The sequence below is a fragment of the Gymnogyps californianus genome, chromosome 4 (genome assembly GCF_018139145.2).
Source record: "Gymnogyps californianus isolate 813 chromosome 4, ASM1813914v2, whole genome shotgun sequence".
Lineage (NCBI taxonomy): Eukaryota > Metazoa > Chordata > Aves > Accipitriformes > Cathartidae > Gymnogyps > Gymnogyps californianus.
This window is the reverse complement of record NC_059474.1, coordinates 58212133-58235085: the sequence shown is the minus strand read 5'-3', so window position 1 is coordinate 58235085 and position 22953 is coordinate 58212133. Positions and strand designations below refer to the sequence as shown.

Below are 22953 nucleotides of genomic sequence, written 5' to 3'. Positions count from 1 at the left end.
AGGTTCGGCCTCTGCAGTATGGCACCTGATGAGAGATTTCTAGTGACCACTCCGTGTGTTACACAGCATTTGCCACTGACTGTGGTTTTCGGGCTACTGCTTCTTCCATTATTCTGTATGGTTAGCTGCAAAATGTCGTTTTGGGCAAAAGACTGTATTGCTCTGAAATGTTCGACTAACCACACAGACACAAAGTATGTGGGCCTTAGCTTCTCCAAACTAGGCATCCAAATCTAGTGGTGAACTTAGTGGTAAACTCTCTTTCTGCCTGATCCTCAGTAGTGTGACAGCCTCTGCTTAGTGCACTTCATGCACTTAACAACTACTGTTTTTTGTAGCTGGTTCCTCTGGTAGATCCCCCATGACACTTAAATGTTTTAGAAGTTCTTGGTATCTCTCAACATCTAGTTTGTAGTGGCACAGTCATAAATCTGAAAAGCGGAGATGCTTCTTGGTATTTTTGCCTCCATACCATCTTATTTGAGTAGATATTGTGAAGTAAATCTGTGTCTTTAAGGGACATAAGACTTGCTGGAATGAGGAGCACAGGAAGGTCCGCACCTAGGTTTGGAAGTCTGTATTTAATCATTTTGAAGTACACAAGGTGTGGGCTGAATGCTAGTTAAAAGTGAAAAAAACCAAAATACCAAATAGCTTGCTTGTCTACAGGTATATCTATATATCATGTTTTGTTAAGGAAAAAAAGAAAAAGCTCCTCCCCAACACACGTTTAGTGTTCTGTCCATCTACTTCTGATTTCTTTGGTCTTGAGCAGCATGTTGGTCTGGCAGCAGTTGCCCTGCAGTGAAGTGGGTTGTTGCTTCCCCTGGAGGGAGCCATCTGTCAGGGCAGCAAAGCAAAACATGTTCCCATTTCCTCAGAGATGCTGCAAACTATCTTCCCTTCAGAGCAATGAGTTACAAGATAGGTCTTGCCCTGTTGGAAAGATACCCATTTCCATTCCCACTAAATTTAAATTAATGTCTGGAAACTTAGTTGAATCCAGCTGACCGATGAACTTCATACTTAGCTGAATCTGAACTAACTTGAAAAAATGAGTTTGGGCACCTGTTCTTAAATATCTGAAAAGCTTTGAGCATTCCTGACTACTTTTCTTCAAATTTCTAGAGGTTATGAATATACAAGGACTTTATTATTTACATCTAAGGACTTGGAAAGTGGCTTGCTTTTTACATTTATTAATTTAAGTAATAATTTTAATAAGATATTAATAGATACATATTTAATTAATTTAGACAGAGTCTACTTACAGTCTGGTCCTTTAGGTGCTCTGTGCCTCCCTTTAATACCACACATGTCCATTTATTTCAAGAAGAGCTAAATGATACTCACATGAGGTCATCGTATTGTGTTTTTTATTGTCATGGATTCTCTTTGCATCTCATCAGTTTATTTTGCTCTCTTTGTAATCTTCCCTTATGCAAAGCAACTCTGGTGGAGAATACTCCACCACTGACTTATAAATTTCTGTTCCTTCCTGGGTAAGAGAAACACAGGTGAGATAACATCCAAAAAGTTATAATTTGAGGGGGGATTGCTATTGCTGTCACCAAAGTTAACAAACAAGTCAGTTAATAGATTCAGAGCCTAGTTAAATATGCCATAATTTCTGAGTCGTATAAAGCATTTTGGAGAAGGGGGCTGTTTGAAGTGTGAATTAACACAGCCTCACATATATTTTGATCAATAGCCCAGACCCACCTATAATTTTATCAAATGTCTTAGGGGAGAGAAAATGACATTTTGATTGTCCAATTGTTGTGGTAATCTTGCAAAACCTGCTGACTTGATATTTTTACAAATTTGGTACCATACATGAAGCAGGACAGATCAGGGCTAAGGCTCCGTGGTGGCATATATGGAGAATACCAGCAAGAGAGATGTGAATTGTAACTTAAGTGTTCTCTGCAGTGTATTTATCCCTAGCAAGAAAACAAAATGTGACTAGAGCATGGTAATAGGAAGAGGAAATGCAGGATTGACTTGTTATTAGAAATCAGGGAGCTGTTACCAGTTTGTGTTTCTCCATCTCAGCTTGATCCTACGTGAATGGGTGGGTGGACGTCAGCCCTGAGGCTGCCTATGCACGTGTGTATATACACCGCGTATGTATGTCTGAGTGGATTGCATGTTTCTTTGTGGCTGTGATTTTACCCATTTTGTGTGTGGTGTTTATATGGCTCTGTGCCAACTTTCTATGAAATTATCGTTAGAGCTTGTCCTGTGGCCCTGATAGCTGTTTGCTTTTGGGTCTGGGAGGGGTGAAACACCAGGAAGGCTGGGTGTCAAAAGTCAAGTCAAAAACAGTCAAAAAGGACTGGCTTTTATCACTTTCTTGTGACATTGCAAATTGCTTTCTGATCTTTTAGAAACATTTCCTTACAAATGTCTTCAGGATTTATCAGGGATGAAGACAGAAATGTAATTTTAGTTTATTTAAGGCTGCACAAAGATGGAAAAAAGGAAATGCTGTGAAGGTGGCAAACTTTTTTTTCATTCCTTACTCCTTGCAAAGCTGAATACAGAAAAAAGTGAAATTTTAATTCTGAACCTAATTTTCTGAAATCAACTGCTAATAAAATTGCTTCCAGCTTCAAAACCAGTAAACGTGAGCTCCTCTGAAGCCTGAGTCAGAGCAAATGCCATGCTCTGTAGAACAGTTTAAAATCCAGTCTTGGGGGCTGATATGTCATTTCAGTTGTTACTTAAAAAAAAAACCCTAAAAAAATCAGTAGTAATCCCCTAAAGTAAGAGATCATTAGATAAGAGAGATTAAAAAAAAAAAATCTGCCCTGTGAGATGGGATTAAATCCTCCCAAACAATTCTAAGGTTTGAGCTGCGGAAAAAGATGTAAGTTAATCTACTCTTTACAAGATGCTCTGTTTAATATAATACAAGCCCTAACATTAGGACACACTGCTAGCAGTCATATGTCAATAGACAGACAACATTTTAAAAGACTTACCCAAGTACCTATGGTGTGGTTCATGGAGTATTCCCTGCAGAGAGCTCCTAGGCCCCGTGGAGGGCTTCTGCTCACTGAGAGGGAGCAGGAGCACTGGGGGCCAAAAGAGTGCCCGACTCCTCCCTGGTATTTCTTGCCTTAGCAACTTCCTTTTGCACAGCTGTTAATTTAGAAGAAATGGAATTTCAGGTGTGCATTTCTTCTTCACCCCTTCTGCCGTGTAAAGAGGTAGAGGAACTGGAAAGGATAGATAGCTTAGAGGAAGGACCCCTCAGGAGAGGGGGAAAACATGAAAATTCTCTGTACTGTTCCCAGACAAGGTAGTGTTCATACATGAACATGTGGGACAGCAAGAGGGCTGCTCCTCTCACCATCTTTGTTCCTTCCATCCCACTTTCACATGTCCGGGGGAAAGACAAGGGCTTGCCGCTGCTCCACTGCAGTACACAAGTGCCCCATTGTGATGTTCTCTGCACTAAATCTTCCACAGGTAACAGGGAAAAGTTAAGAGCTGGGTTTACCCCAGTTCTGCTAAGTTTGAGTTCTGTGTCCCTGTCTACCTTCCTTTTTGTGAAACACGGTGTTTTGGTGCTGTGGCAGGGAGATGCAAGGGCCTTGGAGCATGTGGGTGTAGTTAGTAGCACCCGGACATTTCACAGCAATCAAATGTGTGCTCATGCCAAGGAAACTGAGAAGATGAATACAAAGTAAGTCCCTTGGGTTGCTAGTGGCACTGAGAAGTGTCATGTTTAGGAGTAGTGCAGTGCACCATTAGTGGCTGGACATGGCCTTTACCTGGGCAGTGGACTTGGCAGGCTCGGGCATAAGATTTGGCAGGATTTGCGTGCCAGCCCCATACTTCCACAGCACTGCAGGACTAACGTGCTTTGCACTTCTGAGCATTTCAGGGAGCTGGAGCACCTCAACACACGCTTCAGTTTGGCAGTGCAATTTGGGGAGCCCATGTGGAAAGCCTGCTGGCACCCTTCCCTTTCGGCGAGACTTAACCTCCACCTCGGGGCTGGATACCCAAGCGGCAGTGAGGTGCAGCTGAGAGCGTGGCACGCGTGTCCAGGGCTGTGCGTGGCCGTGTGCCCCGGGCAGACCCCAGCTGGAGAGAGGGGGAACCCGCCAGGCTGGGGAGAGAGCGGCCTCCGGAGAGGTGGGAGCTGGGCGGGGGGACAGAGGGGGTGAAAGTCACTGCGCAACATGTCCCTTCTCTGGGCTGGGGGTGAGGGGAAGGGATACCCGCTGCCAGCGGCTATAATAATAAGTGGGGCAGCGAGAGGCTGCTGGAGACCCCTGAGTGCGAGGGGGAGCAGTGCAGGAAGCCCGCCGGGGGTTCTGCCCCTCTGCCCGTGTCCCGGCGCTCCCGCCGTGGGTGGGGGTCAGCCCCGGGGCTTCCCCTGCCCTGCTGCCCCGCTGCCGGATGCCCAGAGCCCCTCGCTCTGCACCGGCCAGGCTGGAGGAGGAGGAGGAGGAGGAGGAGGAGACCAGGCGCTTTCACTCCTGCTGGCTGCAGAGGCTGAGGCAAAAGACAGAAAAAGGAGGAGGGGAATAAAAAGTAAAGAGGGGGGAGAGAGAGAGAAAGAAAACTAAGCCCAGCTTTTGCCGGTGCTGCTTGGATTGGATCTGGTTTGAGTTTCCTCTCTGCTGGCTTGTGCAGCAAGAGAGGAGGAGTGGGGGGAAGTAACTCGCTCACTCTTCCTCTGAAGCTTAAGCAAACGTGCTGGTGTCTGCACTGGTGGGGAGCTGCCCTGGGTGCAGTTGCCTCGTAGCTTATTGCTCTCAGTTACTAAAGAATTGCCTGGACTTCTTGAAGACCTGGAGGAAAAAGCCATCACCTCACAGACCCGATAGTTGCTCAGTGCCTATAGACTTGACACTTTTTTTTCCTAGGAGATTCTTTTTAAAATTATTTTTCTCCTGTGTCTCTCAGAACAGCAGTTCCTTGAGTGTGTGGCATTGAAATCCATTGCTTTCTTAACAACTTTGGGAGATATTTTGAAAAACTTTTTTTTTTCTCTCTTTTGTTTTCTTTGCCTTAAAAAAAAAAAAAAAAAAAAGATAATCCTTTTGGGGGGAGGGGAGATGATCGTGCTGATGTGGAATAAGTGCTCCTGCTGTCTCCTCTTACTAGCCGCGGTCCTGATCGTGGAGAGCTCCCAGCTAGACAGCTCCAGCTCCAAGGTGAACTCCATCAAGTCCACCCTGATGGGGGAGGCTCCAACTCAGGCAACCAACAGATCTGCAGGCATCCACCAGGGACTGACGCTTGCTAGCAGTAAGAAGGGCAAAATGCTAGAGCAGATGGGAAAACCTCCCAAGCACTATCACCGGCAAGGAGAGGTAGGACATTGCTTCATTGCTCGAGTGTCTGCGTGCTATATGGAAATAATTGCTAGTCTTCCCCTCACATTGTTTTCAAAGCTTTACTGTGTTTAATTAATTAATTTCCTTCATTGAGGTTGTCTGGAACAATATCATCTTATAATTGGTGTTAAGAACTGTGCAAGTGGGAGTTGGAAGGTTTTAAACCTTTCATTTTTCTCTGTAGGATTAATAACTGATGGAAGAAAGAGTAATTTAAAAAAATATCATCTTCAGCATTTCTTTGTTTGACTCCTTCAAAGGGCTGCTAGAAGTAAAGGAAGAAATTTCTTGTTAACTCTCAGACACTAAATGAATTAATTTGAATAGGTGAGGAAAATTTGAGCATGAAGTGAAAACTATGTTTACAGCGGTGAAACAAACTTGGTTTTAAAAATCACACCTAGCAAGTTGATCTCTGATATCTTTCTCCATGGTGAGAATAAAAAAGCATGCTGTCTCAGTGGTATAGTTTAAGGCATATTCATCTGCTTAATATGACAGAAAATAAATTCTAGGTTTCTTGTCCAGAATACACTCCAGTGGTTGTGGAACTTTTGTTTGGTTATGTGCAGTTGAGATAAGCAGGGAGTAACAACCCTGAATATGAAGTTTGAGTGTAAGGAAGAAAGAAAAGGTTATAGAAACTTTATGAAAAAAAGACCCTGACTTGCTTATACGGTCTTCTTTCCTCTCTACCCTGCTTGGAAACTTGGAAGTCTGATAGAAAATTATCTTCGTTCAACTATCTTTGTGGTAAACTATAAAGCAGCATTTTAAGCCATCAGTCCTCTACTTCCCTATCAAGTCTCAACTTGGATGGTATGAATGTTGTACATTGTTGTGTTGAAGGAGGTAGACTTCTTCAGAAAACATAGATTTTATACTATTGGGTGTTATTAGTACCTCCAAATACAGCTGCTTTTCATAAGCAACAAACAGTGTAGCAGCAAGGGAGCTGCCATCATTCAGCACTAAAAAGGCAAAATACTCAATGCCTGAAGGGTCTGTATCTTGCCTACATTTTCCTTAAAGCAGCAGAGAAGCTGCAAATTCAAGCAATCCACTGAATTTGTTAAAGTGTTTCACGTCAGCTTCCTAATAATTGAATGTTATCATTTGGTTTTGTGTGCAGGCGTAATAACAGTGGTGGTAGTTTTGGTTTTTGCGTGTGAGAAATTTGTTTTTAAACTCCTCCAAGCTTTCTTTCCCTAGCCACTCAATTGTTTTATAATTTACCCAGAATTTGGTGGCCTCTCCTTACCTCTGAGCAAAGTTTAGTAACAGATGCTGTGCTGAAGTTTCATATTACTAAAGTACTGTGCTCTTTCCTAGTGCACATTGTAATAATTACTATGTTAAATCACCTTGAGGAAATACAGGAGCATGATACACTTTCTTATATGTTCTCCCTGGGTTTTCTTTTGTTTTCTGTGTATTCACAAAAAGTCAATATATAGGACCTATTTTCCCACTGAGTATTATCTCAGTCTCATGAATTTCAGTGCGGGTACTTGTAGGGCTGCGCTGTACAGCCCCAAACATGATATATAATTTTTGCCTTTTGGGGAAGTCTTGCCACCTTTCCCTACGTACAACATCCTTAGCACTTCAATGTGTATTCAGCACAATGTTGAGAATGATTGATTATCATGCACCCAGTTCCTGGAAAACAAGTTGCTCTGCCCACCGGTTGCATTTGCAAGATTTGCCCCTTATTTGCTAACCTGGATTGTTTGCTGGGGACTTCTAGTTACTGGCATGAACTCACAAGGTACACTTCAAGTCAGAGACAACGCTCTAAGTATCTGTAATGGTAGAAAAGATGGCACGCGTGTTAAGATATCCTGTTTGTAGCCCAAGCAAAGACCGCTGGAGAATCAGTGACTTTGGCTCCCAGGGAGCAAAGCCGGACCTCCTGTCAAGGGCTGTTGGTACTGGTTTCACCCTCTCTCCCTGGGACTCTGTCCCCGGCTCCTGGGCGGTCTCACGCAGATGTAGTCTGTGAAAATGACTCAGATTTGCTACCAATAATTGTAGATGCTACTTTCGGCCATCTGCCTGAAGCAACACAAAACAGAATTGCAATAAAAAGAAGAAAAGAAAAGAAAAAAAGAAGTAACTTTTGTGATAATGCTGTATCTTTGGTGATACTTCCAGTTGCAGGGTTGGTAAGCCACTGCATTTTTTAACAGCGGTGTCACACATCTCAACCAATTAAGACATGACATTTTCATAATTTTTTTTAAAGTACTCTCTTATTAGGTTAGTACTTGATTTGTTTAGATTATGGGACTTTGTGCTGAAGTTTTACATGCCATTTGCTAAAAGAACAGGCCTATGCTTTTCTTTCTAAAACAATCTGTTGCATTAGTGGAATTTATATTGTGTCAAAAGTAGGACTGCCTTTTATATCTTAGTAACATTAAATGGTGAGTTGAGTGTCTTGTTTACAACTAGGAAATAGTTTTAGTAAGGACCAAGGATATGCAACTTAAAGAAAAATTAATAGAATTTTGCTGTTGTGACAGCTGTGAGCTGTGCATTCAACTCTGCAGGTACACGTAGTGGAAATCAGAGGACTCTCACCAAAACTCATGAAATGACCATCAGCCAGCAACCTATTTGCTTATTCAGCTTGGTAGACTAACACACTTTCAGAACATTTCTCTAATATGTTAATGTAACATTTTCAAGGTCTAGGAGCAACTTGGGAGTCTTTAATCAGCAATAAATCAACGGATACAATAGTTCATGGCTTATCTAGAGTGTTGATGTATTTCAGCTGGTAGTTACAGTGCTGCTGCAGAGAAAGGGAAGATCCAGTGCTCCTTTGTCAGGCAAAGTTCCAGTTCAAATTAATGAAAATACTCACATGAGCAAAGCAAACTGATCCGGCTTGCTGGAGGGACTGGCAGGGCAAATGTGGATTTTAGTAAGACTTACATTTTTATGTCTTTCTGAGGAATATTATTTATTTTCTGTTCTTATTCCTTTTACTGCCTTGGATCAGCAGAGAATGAGAAGCACTGACGTGCTAAATCAGTGAGATTTCACTGTCTTCACTGGTCTTCACTGTCGCTCCTGTTTTCCCCTTTCTGCAAACTGTTAATGTTTTCCCAGTTTCACAGAGAATCAGAAAGTATCTACAGCATTTGCACAAGGGAAAAATATGCTCAGAAATAGGACCGAACAGTGCATGTTAGACTAGATTACTTTTTGGGGGGTCAGTACTATATACTGTCTGCCATCAATTTCCTTTCAAAACTTGATTTAGAGAAATGGCTTCTAGGAACAGCTAGCACCTCAGTACTGTAGCCTCTCTGGGAAATTGTTCTGCATACATCATCTCTCTAAATAAATACAATACAGTGAATACAGTCATAAATTAAAAAGGCCAGATTAGCAACGATGGTAGATTAATTTTTCTGCATGTTAGCTATAGCTTCCACTGTGTTAGGGCAAGCTCTCCCATGTGAATACTCTTGCTCAACTATAGAGATGCAACTTGAAAGGGAAAATCCCACATATCATAGCTGTGATTGAAAGGCATAGCCGTTCCGTAGATTCCTGGATGATGGCTCTGTAGCCTCTTTAATTCACTTCATCTTTTTGACTTCTTGCCTCTGGGTTATAGTCCCCACTCTCCTCTGAGGCTTGTCCCCTCCATCAGTGCTGGGGTTTTCACTCCTTCGCACTCAACCGCCTTTCATGATCTGGTAGGCTGAGACCTACCAAACTTTATTTCCAGCCGTTTTCCTTCTTTAATCCGTGGGCGCTATTATCTTCTGCCCCTTCCAAGTCCTGGCCACAAGCCATTGTTTCGGCCCTTTCCCCAGCAAGATGTGTCTCTTGTTCCCTTTGCTGCTGCGTAGCTGGTTGGGTTTGTGCTTCCCACTGGGACTGTCCCTCCCACTTCCCCCATGCGCACGACAGGAGCAGCAACAACGAAGGGAAGAACTGGGACGGCCGAGAGGGGACCGGCACAACTGTGGGGCTGAATAAGAGATAATGAGGTCTGGAAAAGGGAGAGAGGAGTGAAAAGCTGGGACAAGTTTTAGCACTGCAGAGGCACAATAGACAGATATGAGATAAGCCTTTGTATTCCAAATGTATTCGGTTTAATTTAAAAAGAAAAAATATTTTTTTAAACTCCATCACAGCTTGAGCTAAGAGGCTTGAGATCACAGAAGCCAAACCGAAAAGGCATTAATCCAAATGGCTTAGTTGACACTGATCTCATATCTATCAGTGCATGGACATACATGTGTTTCTTGAACAGGACATAGTTACCCACAAGGACTTGCTAGAAAATGCTTGGATGATGCTTTTGTAGCAAGTAAAACAGCATGAGATTTAGTAATTGACTGCAGTGCCCTGAGAATGTTACAATAAAATGTACCAAAGACACCAAAAATGTAACCGCAATATCTTGAATAGCTAGCAACCAAGACAGTATAAATTATTTCTTCATGGGATTAAAAATAAATTAATTACAATACCTAGAAATTACATCCAGCAACAGCTGCCTTTTTTTTTTTTTTTTAATAAAAAATAAATACAGAATTGCTAAATCTGCAGAGGTCACCAGAGAATGTATTCTTTGCTCTTGCTGTTTGCTGTTAGGAATTTGGGAGACATACTGGTTTACTGGCAGCAGTCTTGCTAAATAGCCGAGTGGCTTCTCTCTTGATTGCAAAAATGGGATGCAGAGTATTGTCTCCTTCCTGGGTCATGCTTGGTGTCTCCTTCAATTTGTAATTATTATTTGACTTCTTAATATAGAGGAAAAGCTCCTATAAAGTGGCTTTACTACAACTATTTCCTATTAATGTTGCAACGATGCCTAGAAAACTTCCAGGACTCTGATGTGCTATTGGATGTGCAAATACATAGGAAGAGTTAGTTTCTGTCTGGAAAGTCTGTCAGAGCCTAAGGACAGCACAAAAGATGATGAAGCATGATTACATTTTGCCCTCAGAAAAATGAGTCTGATTAACTCACTATGTTTGATTAACTGATGCTTTGCAGATGCAAATATAGCACAAGTTTAATTTTGATTTTAATTATCTCAACACCGGATGTATCTTGCAAGCACTTCATATCTCATGGTTTGTCAGTTGAGCCTTTGGTCCTTTTACAGTTGTACTTACAAATGCCTCACCCTGGAAATGTCGTTTAGGAGGAATTTAACTCTGCAAAGGAGGAGTCCCATGAAGCTCCTGCTTCTGTTTGTTTTTCGAGCATTGCTTTCCTCTTCAGGTTTTGTGTATCTGAGAATTTTTTTGAGTATATCCAAACAAGTTTTATATATATGTAAAAATGTTAATTTGGAGAACGCTTTCAAAGCAGAGACCTTCCCTTCCTGCTTGGGCTTGCCGAAGTCCCTGCCAAGCTCATGCTACCCCCACATGCACACACTGGTCATGGCTGGCAAGAGTCAGGGTGCAACGGGCCAGACTTGGAGCCAGCAGCCCCTGCTCGGCCCATCGTTGGCACGCGGCTTGTCACCATATCCCGCCACAGTGCTAGGGAGCTTCGTGTCGGTGTTGGCACTACAGTCGTTAGACATTTATGATAGATTTGAGGAGCTGAAGTTTGTATGACACTACAGAAATGGGGAAGAAAACCAGAAGCCGCCTCTCTGCTTTTCCTGCATTGGTGAAACTCCAAGTGTATTTAGATCTTTACTTTTTTTTTTTCTTTTTTTTAGAGAACTGAGGATAATTCTTTGGAAATCCTTGTCTTTCAGTGCTATGTTCTAGGCTGTGTTTCTGATACCTTTAGGTTGAAACCAGCTTCTATGAGCTTCATATCCATGGATGTGAAAGGTCCATACAAAAGCCAAAAAGATCACAAGGTTTGTTTTATTACTTTTTTAAAATTAATTTTGCCTGCAAAAGTCTTTATTTTCATTAGAGAACATGAACATTTGTCTCTTCTTTTTTGATCAAGTATAGGATGTGCAGTGACTGTATGTGTCCCCAAACTGTCACTTTTGTTCAGTATAATTTTTCCCTTTTTGATTGAAGGGCAGATTTATTTTAATGGAAAATCTCATGAACACAAAGCAATTTTCAAATTGCAATGAAATGTGAAAATAGGTGAATTTATGATACTTCCAAGCTCATTGCAGGATCCTTTGCTCTAGAATGAGCTACAGAAAGTAGTGTTAGAGAGAGAGAGGTGGCATAAAAGGATACATATGGTTATACTAAATGACCAAAGCACAGCAGTTTTCAAATAAAATAATGAGTTTTGTTCATCTTAGTTACAGTTTTCTTGGGATCGGCCCTAAATCCATCTGTGATTTATGCATTTTTGTTCACACAAACAGAACTTGAGTTATGAAAATGAATGGATATAAACGCACAGTGGGAACGTGGAGTTTGCTCATTTAGCAGTTATTTTGTTCCTACTAAAGGAAAGACTGGGGCAATGCTACAAAAAGGAAAAAAAGTTTGAGTTGGTTTTTTTCCCCCTCAAAGCACATAAGCACACGGTTCAGCCTCTTGGGACTTTCTTAAAGCTAAGCTTTGATATGATTGAATTTTCATAGGCACAGTAATGAATCTTGGAGACATGCATGTTGCACATATGTAGTGCAAATGGCACTGGTTTAGCATTTTTAGCAGTAAGTGAAGGTGGACTGTTCTGCACATGCTCGGGAATGAGGTGTTGCTTCACTCTGCAAGCCCTCTGCCTCATTCTCTGTGCATCATGTAAGTGTGAACCAGGCTGTGCATGCTTTTAAAAGCATATTTATCGGTCCAGTGAATGAGAGGACGGGGTTCAGTTCAACGCATTTTGGCAGCTTGCGTTGAGTGAAGCAGTGACTTGCTGTCAGTGTGATCTCTTCCCTGCAAGTCTGAAACACCTAAAGCGGAGATCTCTTAAAAGGAATTGCAAACAGAATATGTTTATGTTGCAGCAGGAAACTTTTATTCTTGGAATCTCATTCTTAACTAGAACAGCATCAGGGAAAGTAATGCAGAGTTGTGCAGAGCAGGGTAGTTTCCAGAAGTACTTCTTTTGCTATGTGTTCCTACAGAAAATGGTGCACCTCTTCTTGACAGCCTGCAAAGATCCTAAAGCTGGACATTCTCCTGTAAAACAAGGTCTCTGGAAGCAGGGGAGAGAATTGTATGTAAAACCACTAACAGAAATGCAAAATGCTAAGCCTAACTAATCTAGTTGGCATTAACTTAGTTCAATTCATCTTCAGAAGAAGAAGATTTAGACTGTCAAAAAAAAAAGTTACTGACAGATGTGCTACCATCTTATGTTTAACCTTTTTGCTTTCATATGACTTTATCCTCTCCTTTTAGTTTTTGGTTTTGGTTTTTTTTACAGCAAAACTCTAGTGTTTCATGAAGTACAGCCACGGTACTCTGGATGGCCAGTGTCAAGTATTCATGTCAACACAAAAGAAGCCATAGAAATCTAGGTCCTGTGTTTAATTGGGGCTTGGGTCCCATCTCAAATAGCTTAGGTTGTTTTCTGAAGCCACTACTAAAAATAGGTTTTGGGCTTCTCAATGCTGCAAGTTCTAAGGAAGACTCCGCCTGCCACCTGCTCTTACGGCTAGATTTACTGGTGTGCCTGAGTGCTTTCCCTGATTTTCTGCCTGTGGATGTGTTCATGTGGAGTATAACACAGAGGTGCTTTGGCTTATATGGTCTCTGTTCAGGGTGAGTTTTTATGGAGCATGGATTTAAAAGGAGAAAAACCTCTGTCCAATATGACATAGAGCTGCAAGCAAGAGATGGTGTTACGGAGCCTTGGGCTTGGCAGACAGTTTGTCTTTGCAGTGTGTCTTCAGTAGCAACCGAGTGAAAAATGGCCAAATGAAGCTTCTGTTGGCCTGACCTGGCAGGGCTATTACAGACTGCAGAACTTGCCATATTTCTTTATTTCTTCTCTTTTGGCTTGAAAACAAGGGAGCAGAACCTGCCTCCCATCCAGTTCATTGTGAATTCCCTGGGAGACTCAGGATCCTGTTTTCTAGCTTAAAAAAGAAAAGTTTGTGTTTCTCTCTATCTTGTGGGGCACTAGGTTGTCCAAGACACAGAGACTGAGCTGTGAGTCTCCTACTTCTCCTCTTTGGTAGGAGTACTGGGTGGATACTTACTTTCTTTTTCAAATGTGATCTCCCCTGTCATTCTTCAGGTGGGATGGAAGGAGAAAGGAGATGTCAAACGGCCATTTCCTCTTTTAGAGGTAGACAGGACAATGGCATTCCTTACCAAAGAAAGAGTTACAAATTGTGATTAAATAGTTAACATATAGCTTTCTCACAGAGAGAGACCATATGCTGAGTAACATGAAGGGATAACAATAATGGAAGAAGCAGAAGGGAAGAAAAAGCTGGCTACTATCCTTATCCTGTGTTTGCATCAGGGAACAGGGTGACCATTTGGCAGGCTAGAGAAGGTGGCATGGCTGGTGTGTTATCCGATGATAAATCCATGAGCGCTTACAGAGATAAAGAGCCTGGCATAATTAGTCTTCTCTTTGCGGGGGGTTGGTTCTCATTAACTCCCTAGGATGATGGGAGCCACTAAGTAAATGTGAAGACTGTTTCATGTATTTAACATAGCCTGAAAGTTTTACCAGACTTGTCATTCTTAAATTTCAGTTTGTCGTCCACTCAGGTAGTAATAATGATACCATCTGACCCACATAACCAACCACATGCCATAATGTGTGAGCTGAACACTATGGGGTTGCCCAGTGAGACTGGAAGCTGTTCTTCCAGACCCTCTCACTTCCTGTTACTCCCAACAAAGCTAAATTTGTAATGTATATTATTCATAACCAAGTAGTTCAATCAGCTCCTGTGGTGGGGAGAGTAAGTGGGTGTGGGTCAGAACTGAAGAATGGAAATCCTGGGAGCCGTGGAAGGACCGGGAAACCAGGAGGTTGCCATCCTCTCTCCACACCTTCTCCAGGGTGGAGCCAAGTGTTGATGCTGCCTCATGTGTCGTCTTAGAGGTAATGAGGAAAACTGCCTATCAAAAGTTAGGCTTAAAAGTCTACTTTATATTTTGGTGGAGGGGCTAAACTGCTTTAGCTGCATAAAATGTTTTTGTAATTGTTTGAATAAATACAGGGTTTTTAAAATGCTCTTCAGGAATGCTTGTAAACTTCTGTGCTTGGTTTTGTCCCCGTTGCTATCTTCCAGACATCCCACTCCTCGCCAAGGAAATGGCTTTTTAACAAGAAGAATCCTCTGGAAATTACTTTCTGAGGGGGTCCTTGCCACAGCAGCTGCAACAAATTGCAACTGAACTTCAGTCCCAATTGTTTTTTATTGCTAAAAGGATAAGTGACCAAGTGAATACTTGTATTATAGCTTCATGACAATTTATTAAGTATCAAATTGTAGTGTGTGGTGTTGTCTAACCAGAAGATTAAGGTTTTCTCTGCGGAGGGAAATTTCTCTCAGACTTTGTACCAGTGCCTAAGCTGAAAGAGGCTGGGAAAGTCTTACCGATCCCAAACTGTCCTGTGGTTAGGCTGACTTAGGGTTTTCCTTCCACTGAGACCTCGGCGACGGGGCCCGGCCAGTGATGTCAGCGCAAGTAGAGTATACCCAGTACGAGGCAGCCGAAAAAGCAGTCACGGCACTGCAGCCTAATGCGTGCTGATCCACTCCCCGCTGTGTAAACAAGTCTCTGGGGGGCATTTTCTCAGCAAGTTGGTTTTGAGTAGCAGCATAGCTTTAGCATAGCTCAGATTGTGCTAACTGGCATGATTTTCCAAATAAGCAACACGGAGTCCATGGAGGTCAAGGAAGGATGGAGCAAAACCTTGGGATGGTACAGGCTGCTTCCTTGTGTCTTTGAGCAGGGTTTGCCAGCTGGAAAGGAGTCACAGGTCTGCTTGCCTTCCCCTCAGCCTTTCTGCTCCAACTTTGGGGCCAGCAGGGAGGATAAGGAAGACTCTCTCCCTTCCTTTCTCTAGAGAAGTGACTAGAATGGGAAAGAAGATGCATCTTTTATTAAGTGGGAAATAGGAAGTTCTAAGTTTTGGTATTGCACAGATATCTAAAATGTACTAGATAGTGCAAAATTTCTAAGCATTTCAGAGGTAGGAACTCAGGCTTTCTTAGCCTATGTGTTTGTCTATATGCATATGAATATCTCGGTTTAAGTATTATCTAAAAAACCAGCGGTAGACAGAGATAAATCATAAATTAAAAAACATTATTATTACTATTACAGAAAATGCAAGAGTTGTTTTTATCTTTGGATTTCACTGGAAGTGTAGAAGAAACAACTGGCTGGAGCGCTGAAGGGGGACAGTTATCTGGTGGTTCAAAGAATGAGTTTGAAAGTCAAAGTTTCATGTTTAGCTTTTCCCCGCTTGCTTTACTGATTTGCCAAACTGGGAAGCACATTTTTGGCCCTGTGCTCGACAGAGATTTTGGATGGCTTTATTAAAAAACTTTTGTAAAATGTTTAAAGACCTTCATGCATGGAGATGCCTGACAGGCAGAAGATGTTAATTTGAAATGCAATGTCTGTTATTGGTGCACTTCAATGAACTCAGGTTATGGAGGGTTTAAATACCGGACAGCAAAACTAGAGACACTCCTCAGTCTCTGGGAAAGCAGATTTCTAATGAGCTTCGTGGGTCAGGTTCCCTCCCTCCGCAGGCACGCTGGCCTTACTGTCGCTGCTGTAGGTTTGGGATTTGGGTTTGGTTGTGTTCATTACAGTTGCAAGGATGGTGCCTTTTCTTAAACACTGTTCTCTTAAGTTATCAGTGAAGGATAGATAAGAGAGTCTTTATTACAGGCACACATGTGCACCACAGGTGTGAAGGGAACTCTTAAACTGTTTATGAGTGCACAAAGCCCCACGAACAAAGAGGGCAGAAAAGAATGTTGTCATTTTAAGGAAAAATATGTTTTAAGGCCCTGTTAAAAATAAAGCCAAAAAGGAATAGCAAATGGGCTGCAGATTGTCTGTGTAACAGAGATTAGCACTGTGAAAATCTTTAATTTTTCTGAACAGGCATGTACCACAGACAGGCCTGGCTAGCCAAGATACCATTTGACACTGGAGGGGTATCCACTTTCAGGCTCTTGTCTCAGTGAGTTACCCACAAAATCCCCCTCCAATATGAACAAACAGATGAAGAGAAGCATAGCACTGTCTTAACTCTGTTTTAAACGTTTTAGATGAATAGAAGCCAGTGCATACGTTGTACAAACAGGTATGATAGCGGTATATGAGTTCCAGGTCTGGGATGCAGTTGTCACTCTTGAATTTGGTGGGACTGAAGTCTATTTTACAGCTAAAGGATCAGAACAGAAGGGTCAAGGATGGGGAAAATGAGAGAAAACCCATTATCTTCTATAACAGCCACGTGATGATATCTTCACTTGTTCAGGAACAGCTTTCAGGTCCACTGAGGGGAACATCTGTAATGGTGATGACAATTCAGTACCCAAAGAAGTGATGTAACTCACTCCCCTCCAGCAGTGTTTCCCAGCAGATGCACCAAAAAAATGTGGCCACAGACGCAAGTTCATGCTGCCCAGAAATGCCACACTTTGGCTCCTTACTCTGCAAAAAGTGCTGTCTCGTTGCCCGTCTTATCCAAGAGGTGCCACACGCTTCTGCGCAGAAAGCCATCTCAAAGGTTAGGCCCTGTTTGTAGATAGGATGAATTTGAAGAGTTTTTATGTACCTAACTCCCTGAATGTTTTCAGTGGGAATTAGGTTCTGCACGCCTTTAGGGAGCAAGATCGTAGCCTTTTCTACGCAGGAGAGAAATTCAGCTCAGAGGAAATTGTCCAGCTGAGACTCCCTCGCTGCAAAGTGTGCTCAGGGACAAGGAACTCTCTTGTCTTTCGTCACCTGTGTAAGAGTCTGAATTTGGTCATCAGAATAATTTCTTATAATTATTATTACAGAAAAAGTTAAATCAGAATAATTCACGCTGTTCCCTCAACGATGAAATAATGATATGAAAGATCAGTGACAGATCTGTATCTGACGTACCAGACACAGTTCCTCTGACCCTTCTGTACAGGTTTTGATCTCCATCCAGAGTAACCTTTTTCTTAAAGCAGTGTCATTTCTTTTCGGTGTAAAACTGGACAAGGATGCAGAGATGTTGCAAGCAGAGCTGTAGCATTTCTCTTTAATGAGCCTCTTCCTGACCCACCCTATGTAAAGCAGTTGACACATCATGTGTTGTGCAGCTGGGACGGCTACCCTGGCACATGTATCTGACACATGAACGTATTGACTTTGGCCTTTTGGAAGCACTGGACCCATGCTGTTCTCCAGAGATGTGTCTAAGTCATTTCCCAGATACCGTGGATATAGCGGCGGTAGGAGCAAAAGCTGAAGTGGAATTCACTAATTCAGATTTAGCTGATTCTGTGAAAACAGATTGCACAACAGAGACTGACACTCAGTTTCTGGATTTGATTTCCTCTCTTTCCCTGGTTTGACCTCCAGTGCTCCTGCTGGCTGTTGGTCAGTATTCAGGTCTCAAGTTGTACAGTTTGGGGGGGGGGGTTCGTTTGGGGTTTTTGGAGGGTGGTTAGTTTTTGGGGATTTTTTGGTTTGTTTTTTTAAGTGCAAGACTTTTGCAATGTAGCACTTTAAATTTGAGTTTTACCTCTTGACCGAAGGGCAAGCCAGTTTCTGTGAGATACCAGCTGGAGGGCTTGAAGGGCTGCTTAGGTGGCACGGGGCTGAATTTCAGTCAGGGTGATTCACGCTGCTGAAATAGCATGAGCAGACAAGACCAGCCATGAACACGGTTCGTGTGCTGTTGGTGGTACAACACATGTCTGTGTTACTGTAGGACGGGGAGCTCAGCTGCTCCTGGTGCTGTTGAATTCGCTGGAAGTCTTTGTGCTTGTATGGTTTGACCACTTGTTAGTAAAATATCACACTGCTTTTACTTTTGATCCCCTTCTGTCCTAAATGACCCTATTTGCAGGAAATTAATTTAAACAGTAGCTATTAGAAGACATTTTGTGAACATTTGCGTCTTCTAAAGTTTATTTTCACAGTATGTTTCACCTGAACATTTTCCAGAACAAAAAACCTCAAACGCTCTGCTGTCCTGATAACATGTGTGAGGCTGAGGCTTCCCTCTTCCTTCCAGCCTACCTCACAAAACACTCCCTTAATACTCAGCCTTAATTGTATTTGTAAAGATAATATTAAGGTTAATGTTTCAAAACAGCACTCTCTTACCAGGCTAATGACAGATCAAAATCAAACGACACCATTTCTGGCAAGTAATTTACCACTGCTCTTCAAATACTTGTGTGAATGGAGCTACAGCTCAAGTACAAAAACTTTAAAGAAACTGAATTGCCAACGGATAACCCATTTCGTAACTGATTGGAATAACTAATAACTGATCGCTAGACAGGAAAAAATAAGCAGAACTAAACGGCCAGCTTTCACAATGCAGGGAGGTTATAAGCAAAGTTTCACACAAATCTTTTGGAGCCTGATGCTGTTCAACTTATTAGTAAATTGTCTGGAAAACAGGGGATTAGTGAGGCACAGAAGTTTTTAATGAAATGTATTCAGAACAGTAAGAACTTAAATGGACCACAAAGAGTTGCAGTAAATGTCAGTATACTGAGCATCTGAGAAATAAAACCCACAGGTAAAATTCCATTTCTGTGGGTATAAAGCAATGTACATGGCATAATGTGATGGCAGTTAGGCACATACAGGAATAACTTCTAAAGTAGAGTCACTTTAGCTATCAGTTAATGGTGAAGCAGCAGCAGAGAGAGACAAAAATTAAATATTTAAAAAAAAACCACAAAAAAACGAGCAGAACATCAGGAACTGAGAACAAAACAGAGCATTTTTACACTACTTCTGAATTCGTGATGCTGAATAACTGTTAAAAGGATATAGAAGCAGTCAGGATTAGATGGGGGAGGAGGACAGCAGGGATGATCAGAGCAGCAGAACTGCTTTAACACAGGAGAAATTAAATAGGACACAACACCCCAGTTTGGAAAAGGGATGCTCGTGGGAGAACAGGACAGAGATATAAAATAATGAAGAGTGAGGAAAAGGTGAGTGGAGAGCAATCACTCAGTATTTGCCCTAGAAGAAGAGCCAAGAGCAGACAGTGTGAAATTATCAGACAGCCAGGAACTATTTTTTCATATTGTATAGCTCATTGCCACATGATGCTGTGGGAGCCATATGGAACTGCTCAAATGGAGATGAGACAGACGCAGAGACGAGAGATTGCACTAGTAGGTACTAAACACAGTGGTAAAACTTCCAGCTTCAGATGTATCTAAGCTGCTGTTGGCTCAAGCTGGGAGAATGCATCTGGGAGAAATTCTTCTGTACTTGCCTATGTTTTTACTCCTTGGAGTATTTACAACTAGCAGGACACTGGCCTGACCACTTTGCTCTGATACGTTATGGCAACTTTTATGTACTTATGTAGTTTATCAATAATTTATTATTTTTATCAACATAATAAATCAATATCAATTTATATTTTATCAGTAGCATAAATAACCCAACTTTTACCTCAATTTATCAGGAAACTTAAGCATATGTGGCTTAATGTAAGCATTCATGTTGTCTTGTTTACCTCAGTTAGGATGTGCATATATAAATATTAGTCAGGCAAATATTTAACTACTTTGCTGGACTTGATCTTTGGGTCTGTGACAGGGCACTGATTTTCATATCCTCTCCAATGCCCATGGATATCAATGTGAATACTCCCACGAACTTCAGTGTGGGTTTGTTATCCAGAGAGACTTCTAGGCAAAATGTTAAATACTCCAAAGAGATTGCTGCAGCGAATGGAAAACATGACTATAATGAAAAGGAAATGGAAAAACGAAGAAATAGACAAAGAGGCTTAGGACAGATTTACAAAGTATGTGGCATGCACAAGTCGGGGGAGACTTTTCAAAGAATTTTGCTACCATTTAGCTATGGAAGTAAATACTTTCAAAAAAGGGTGAGATTTTCAAGTCATTCATCACTCAGAATGAAGGTTTTTGGTTTTGGGGGGTCTTTTTGCTTTCCTTTTAGTTTCTCAAGCTTTTTTTTGCTCATGAGTAAATTCTTCCCTCCCAAATTATCATTATACATAGAGCTGAGTGTCTTCATACTTTGTAGAAACTTCATAAATACATCATGTAATTTTGTAGTGAGCTTCTATGGTAAACTCTGTATAAGTCAGTGAATTGACTTAAATTTACCTTCAGAATCCACCTTCTTTTTTCCGCTCGGATCTCTCAGCCCTTCTGTATGCACAATTATCTTTGAAGGCAGAGTTTGCCGTAGGCAAGGTCAGCAAACTTGGACCCAACAGCAGAGTAAGGGTCACCTTCTTGCAAGCTCATGGCAGAAGCAGTCAATACTTCCTCCTGCCTCTTGGTGAAGTATATTCTAAGCTGATGAAAATACTCTGGAAGACAAAAGTGAGATTTTTCTCCTTTAAATATATTCCGTATTTCAGTGATGCATTAATAGAACACTTTATTAGTGCAAATTTTATTTATCACTTCTGCTGTTAGAGCAACCTTACAGCTTTTTGAAAAGTCTAACGTTTCCAAAGTTGCTACAGTTTTGATGGAAACTGCTCTCACGCCAGGGAAGTACAGGACTGGTTGGCTCCATCTACAAATAGATAGAGACAGCTGAGGACAAAGAGCAACTCAGGATTACAGTCAAACAACCCAAGAATCTCGCACTTTATCTTTCAAATCTATTTGACCAGAGGTTTTAGGGAGCCTAAATAAAAGTCACGGTGTTATAAGTGCTGGTGAGGGTGTGTGGGTGGGTGGATGGATGTGCGTGTCTTTCCCTGCTTTCACTGGATCTCCCTCCGTATCAGGCAAAAGTGGGAATTTACAGTCTAAAAAAATAGTGTTCCCTCCGCTGCTCGCCCTAGCTGCAGTCTCTGGTTACCACCTCTGACTTGATGAGTATCGATAGTATTAAAAAAAAATTTAAAACCCCTCCTTTGATCTCCTCTTCCATCTGCAAACTCCTGACCAGTTAAGAGCCATGCTTAACACACGTTTAAAATACTTTGGCATTCAAACCTGGATTCCAACCACCCAGGTTCAGTAAAGAGCTTGGCAGAGCTGCTGCCTCTCCACTGCACTTGAGAGCAAGATGTGACGTCTTGTGATTAGTGATGAGTCTTGTCACATTTATGGCTAAGGCAGTACATGATTTTTGATAGATGTGACCAAGTCCAGTCTGCTCCCTTCTTTAAAGCAGAAGTGGAAAGGAACTGAACTTGATTACTTGTTAAAATCTCTGATTTTGACACCATTTTTGCTGGGGAAAAAATCCCAACTAATGGTGTGTATTTGTTCATTCTGCTGGTTTCGTGCATATAGCGGATTGGTTATCTGAGCACACCGTTTTTAATGAGCGTGTGATATAGTATTTACAAGGGCCACAAATGCTTGGTTGGTTGGTTGGTTGGTTTTGGTTTTTTCAGACTAATGTGGGGCTGTCAGCTCCCTTTTACAGTTTTAGGTACATAGTCTGATTTTTCAAATTGATCTTCCAGCAATACTTATAGGTTGTAGCTGGAAGGCACTGGGTGCTTGGTCACTTTTGAAAATCAGCCCACTTATCTAGATGTCTAGAGAAAGCCTGGGTCACAGCTCCACTCCGTTGTCTGTGTCAGTTCTCATTTCAGTATTTTCAGAAATTAATCAAAAACTCTAAATTCTTCCCTCTTGTCCTCCTCTTAAGACAGTGGTATTATGCCTTTGCAAGGCAGTATAATTAAAAGCAAAGAATTGTTAAATAATTATAAAATTAGAGTGCATGGACCAACGCTGCACAAACGCGTTCAAGAAAAAAATAGAGTTGGTATTAGACATCTAATAAAAGATGATGTATCTCCGCTATATTGATGGGCTCATGAATGAAGAAGTTCCCAGGTCCTTTCTAGCCTGTGCACTGTCAGCCACCCAAGCCAATGCAGGTCTCCATGACGTGGTAATAAAAACATTGGTTTGCTACTTGCATCTTGATGCCACAGCATTGCTGTTGCTGATAGAAATGCACTGGTGAGACCAATATAGATTTTGGGTTTTGGAGATTGTTTTTGGTTTTGCAATGACATTTCTTTGCTTAAAAAAAGATAATTTAGAAATTGTTTTTATGACATAGAATTTGAAATAAGAAGTAGGCACTAAAATTCCCTGGATTTGGAGCAGAATCCCACCTCTCCTTTTCCCAAAGACATCTATCCAGGCTTGTCTAAGTCTCTTCTTGTGATTCAGCAAGATGTCCTACATAGGCAAAAAGAGATATTTTTAACTGCAGTGTTGTATTACCTTCAAAGCATTTTATTATTAGTATTAAAGGGTGCATAAGCAGAAGTTACACTGAAATAGAAGAACCAAGTCATTCAAACAGTTCTAAGTGCACAAAGTGTTGGAGAAAGAGTGGAATTACTTTCCCAAGATGGTCCACTGTTACGTGAGTGCAAATTAAACTGAAAGCAGTGAAACTTGCTCTAAGAGTTGTTTTCAATAGATGACCATCTCATTCAAAAGCATAAAGGGACCACTTGATTCACCCATGAGTGG

The 22953-nt window shown here is 41.6% G+C and overlaps 1 protein-coding gene across 1 annotated transcript in view; it reads left to right on the top strand.

The window, feature by feature from the left end:
* The first annotated feature begins 5078 nt into the window (after nucleotides 1-5078).
* DKK2 (dickkopf WNT signaling pathway inhibitor 2) overlaps nucleotides 5079-22953 on the top strand; it is a 42746-nt gene continuing 24871 nt past the window's right edge. The window contains exon 1 of the mRNA XM_050896166.1: nucleotides 5079-5336. Within this exon, the coding sequence (XP_050752123.1) occupies nucleotides 5079-5336 (258 nt within the window). The remainder of the gene's footprint in view (nucleotides 5337-22953) is intronic.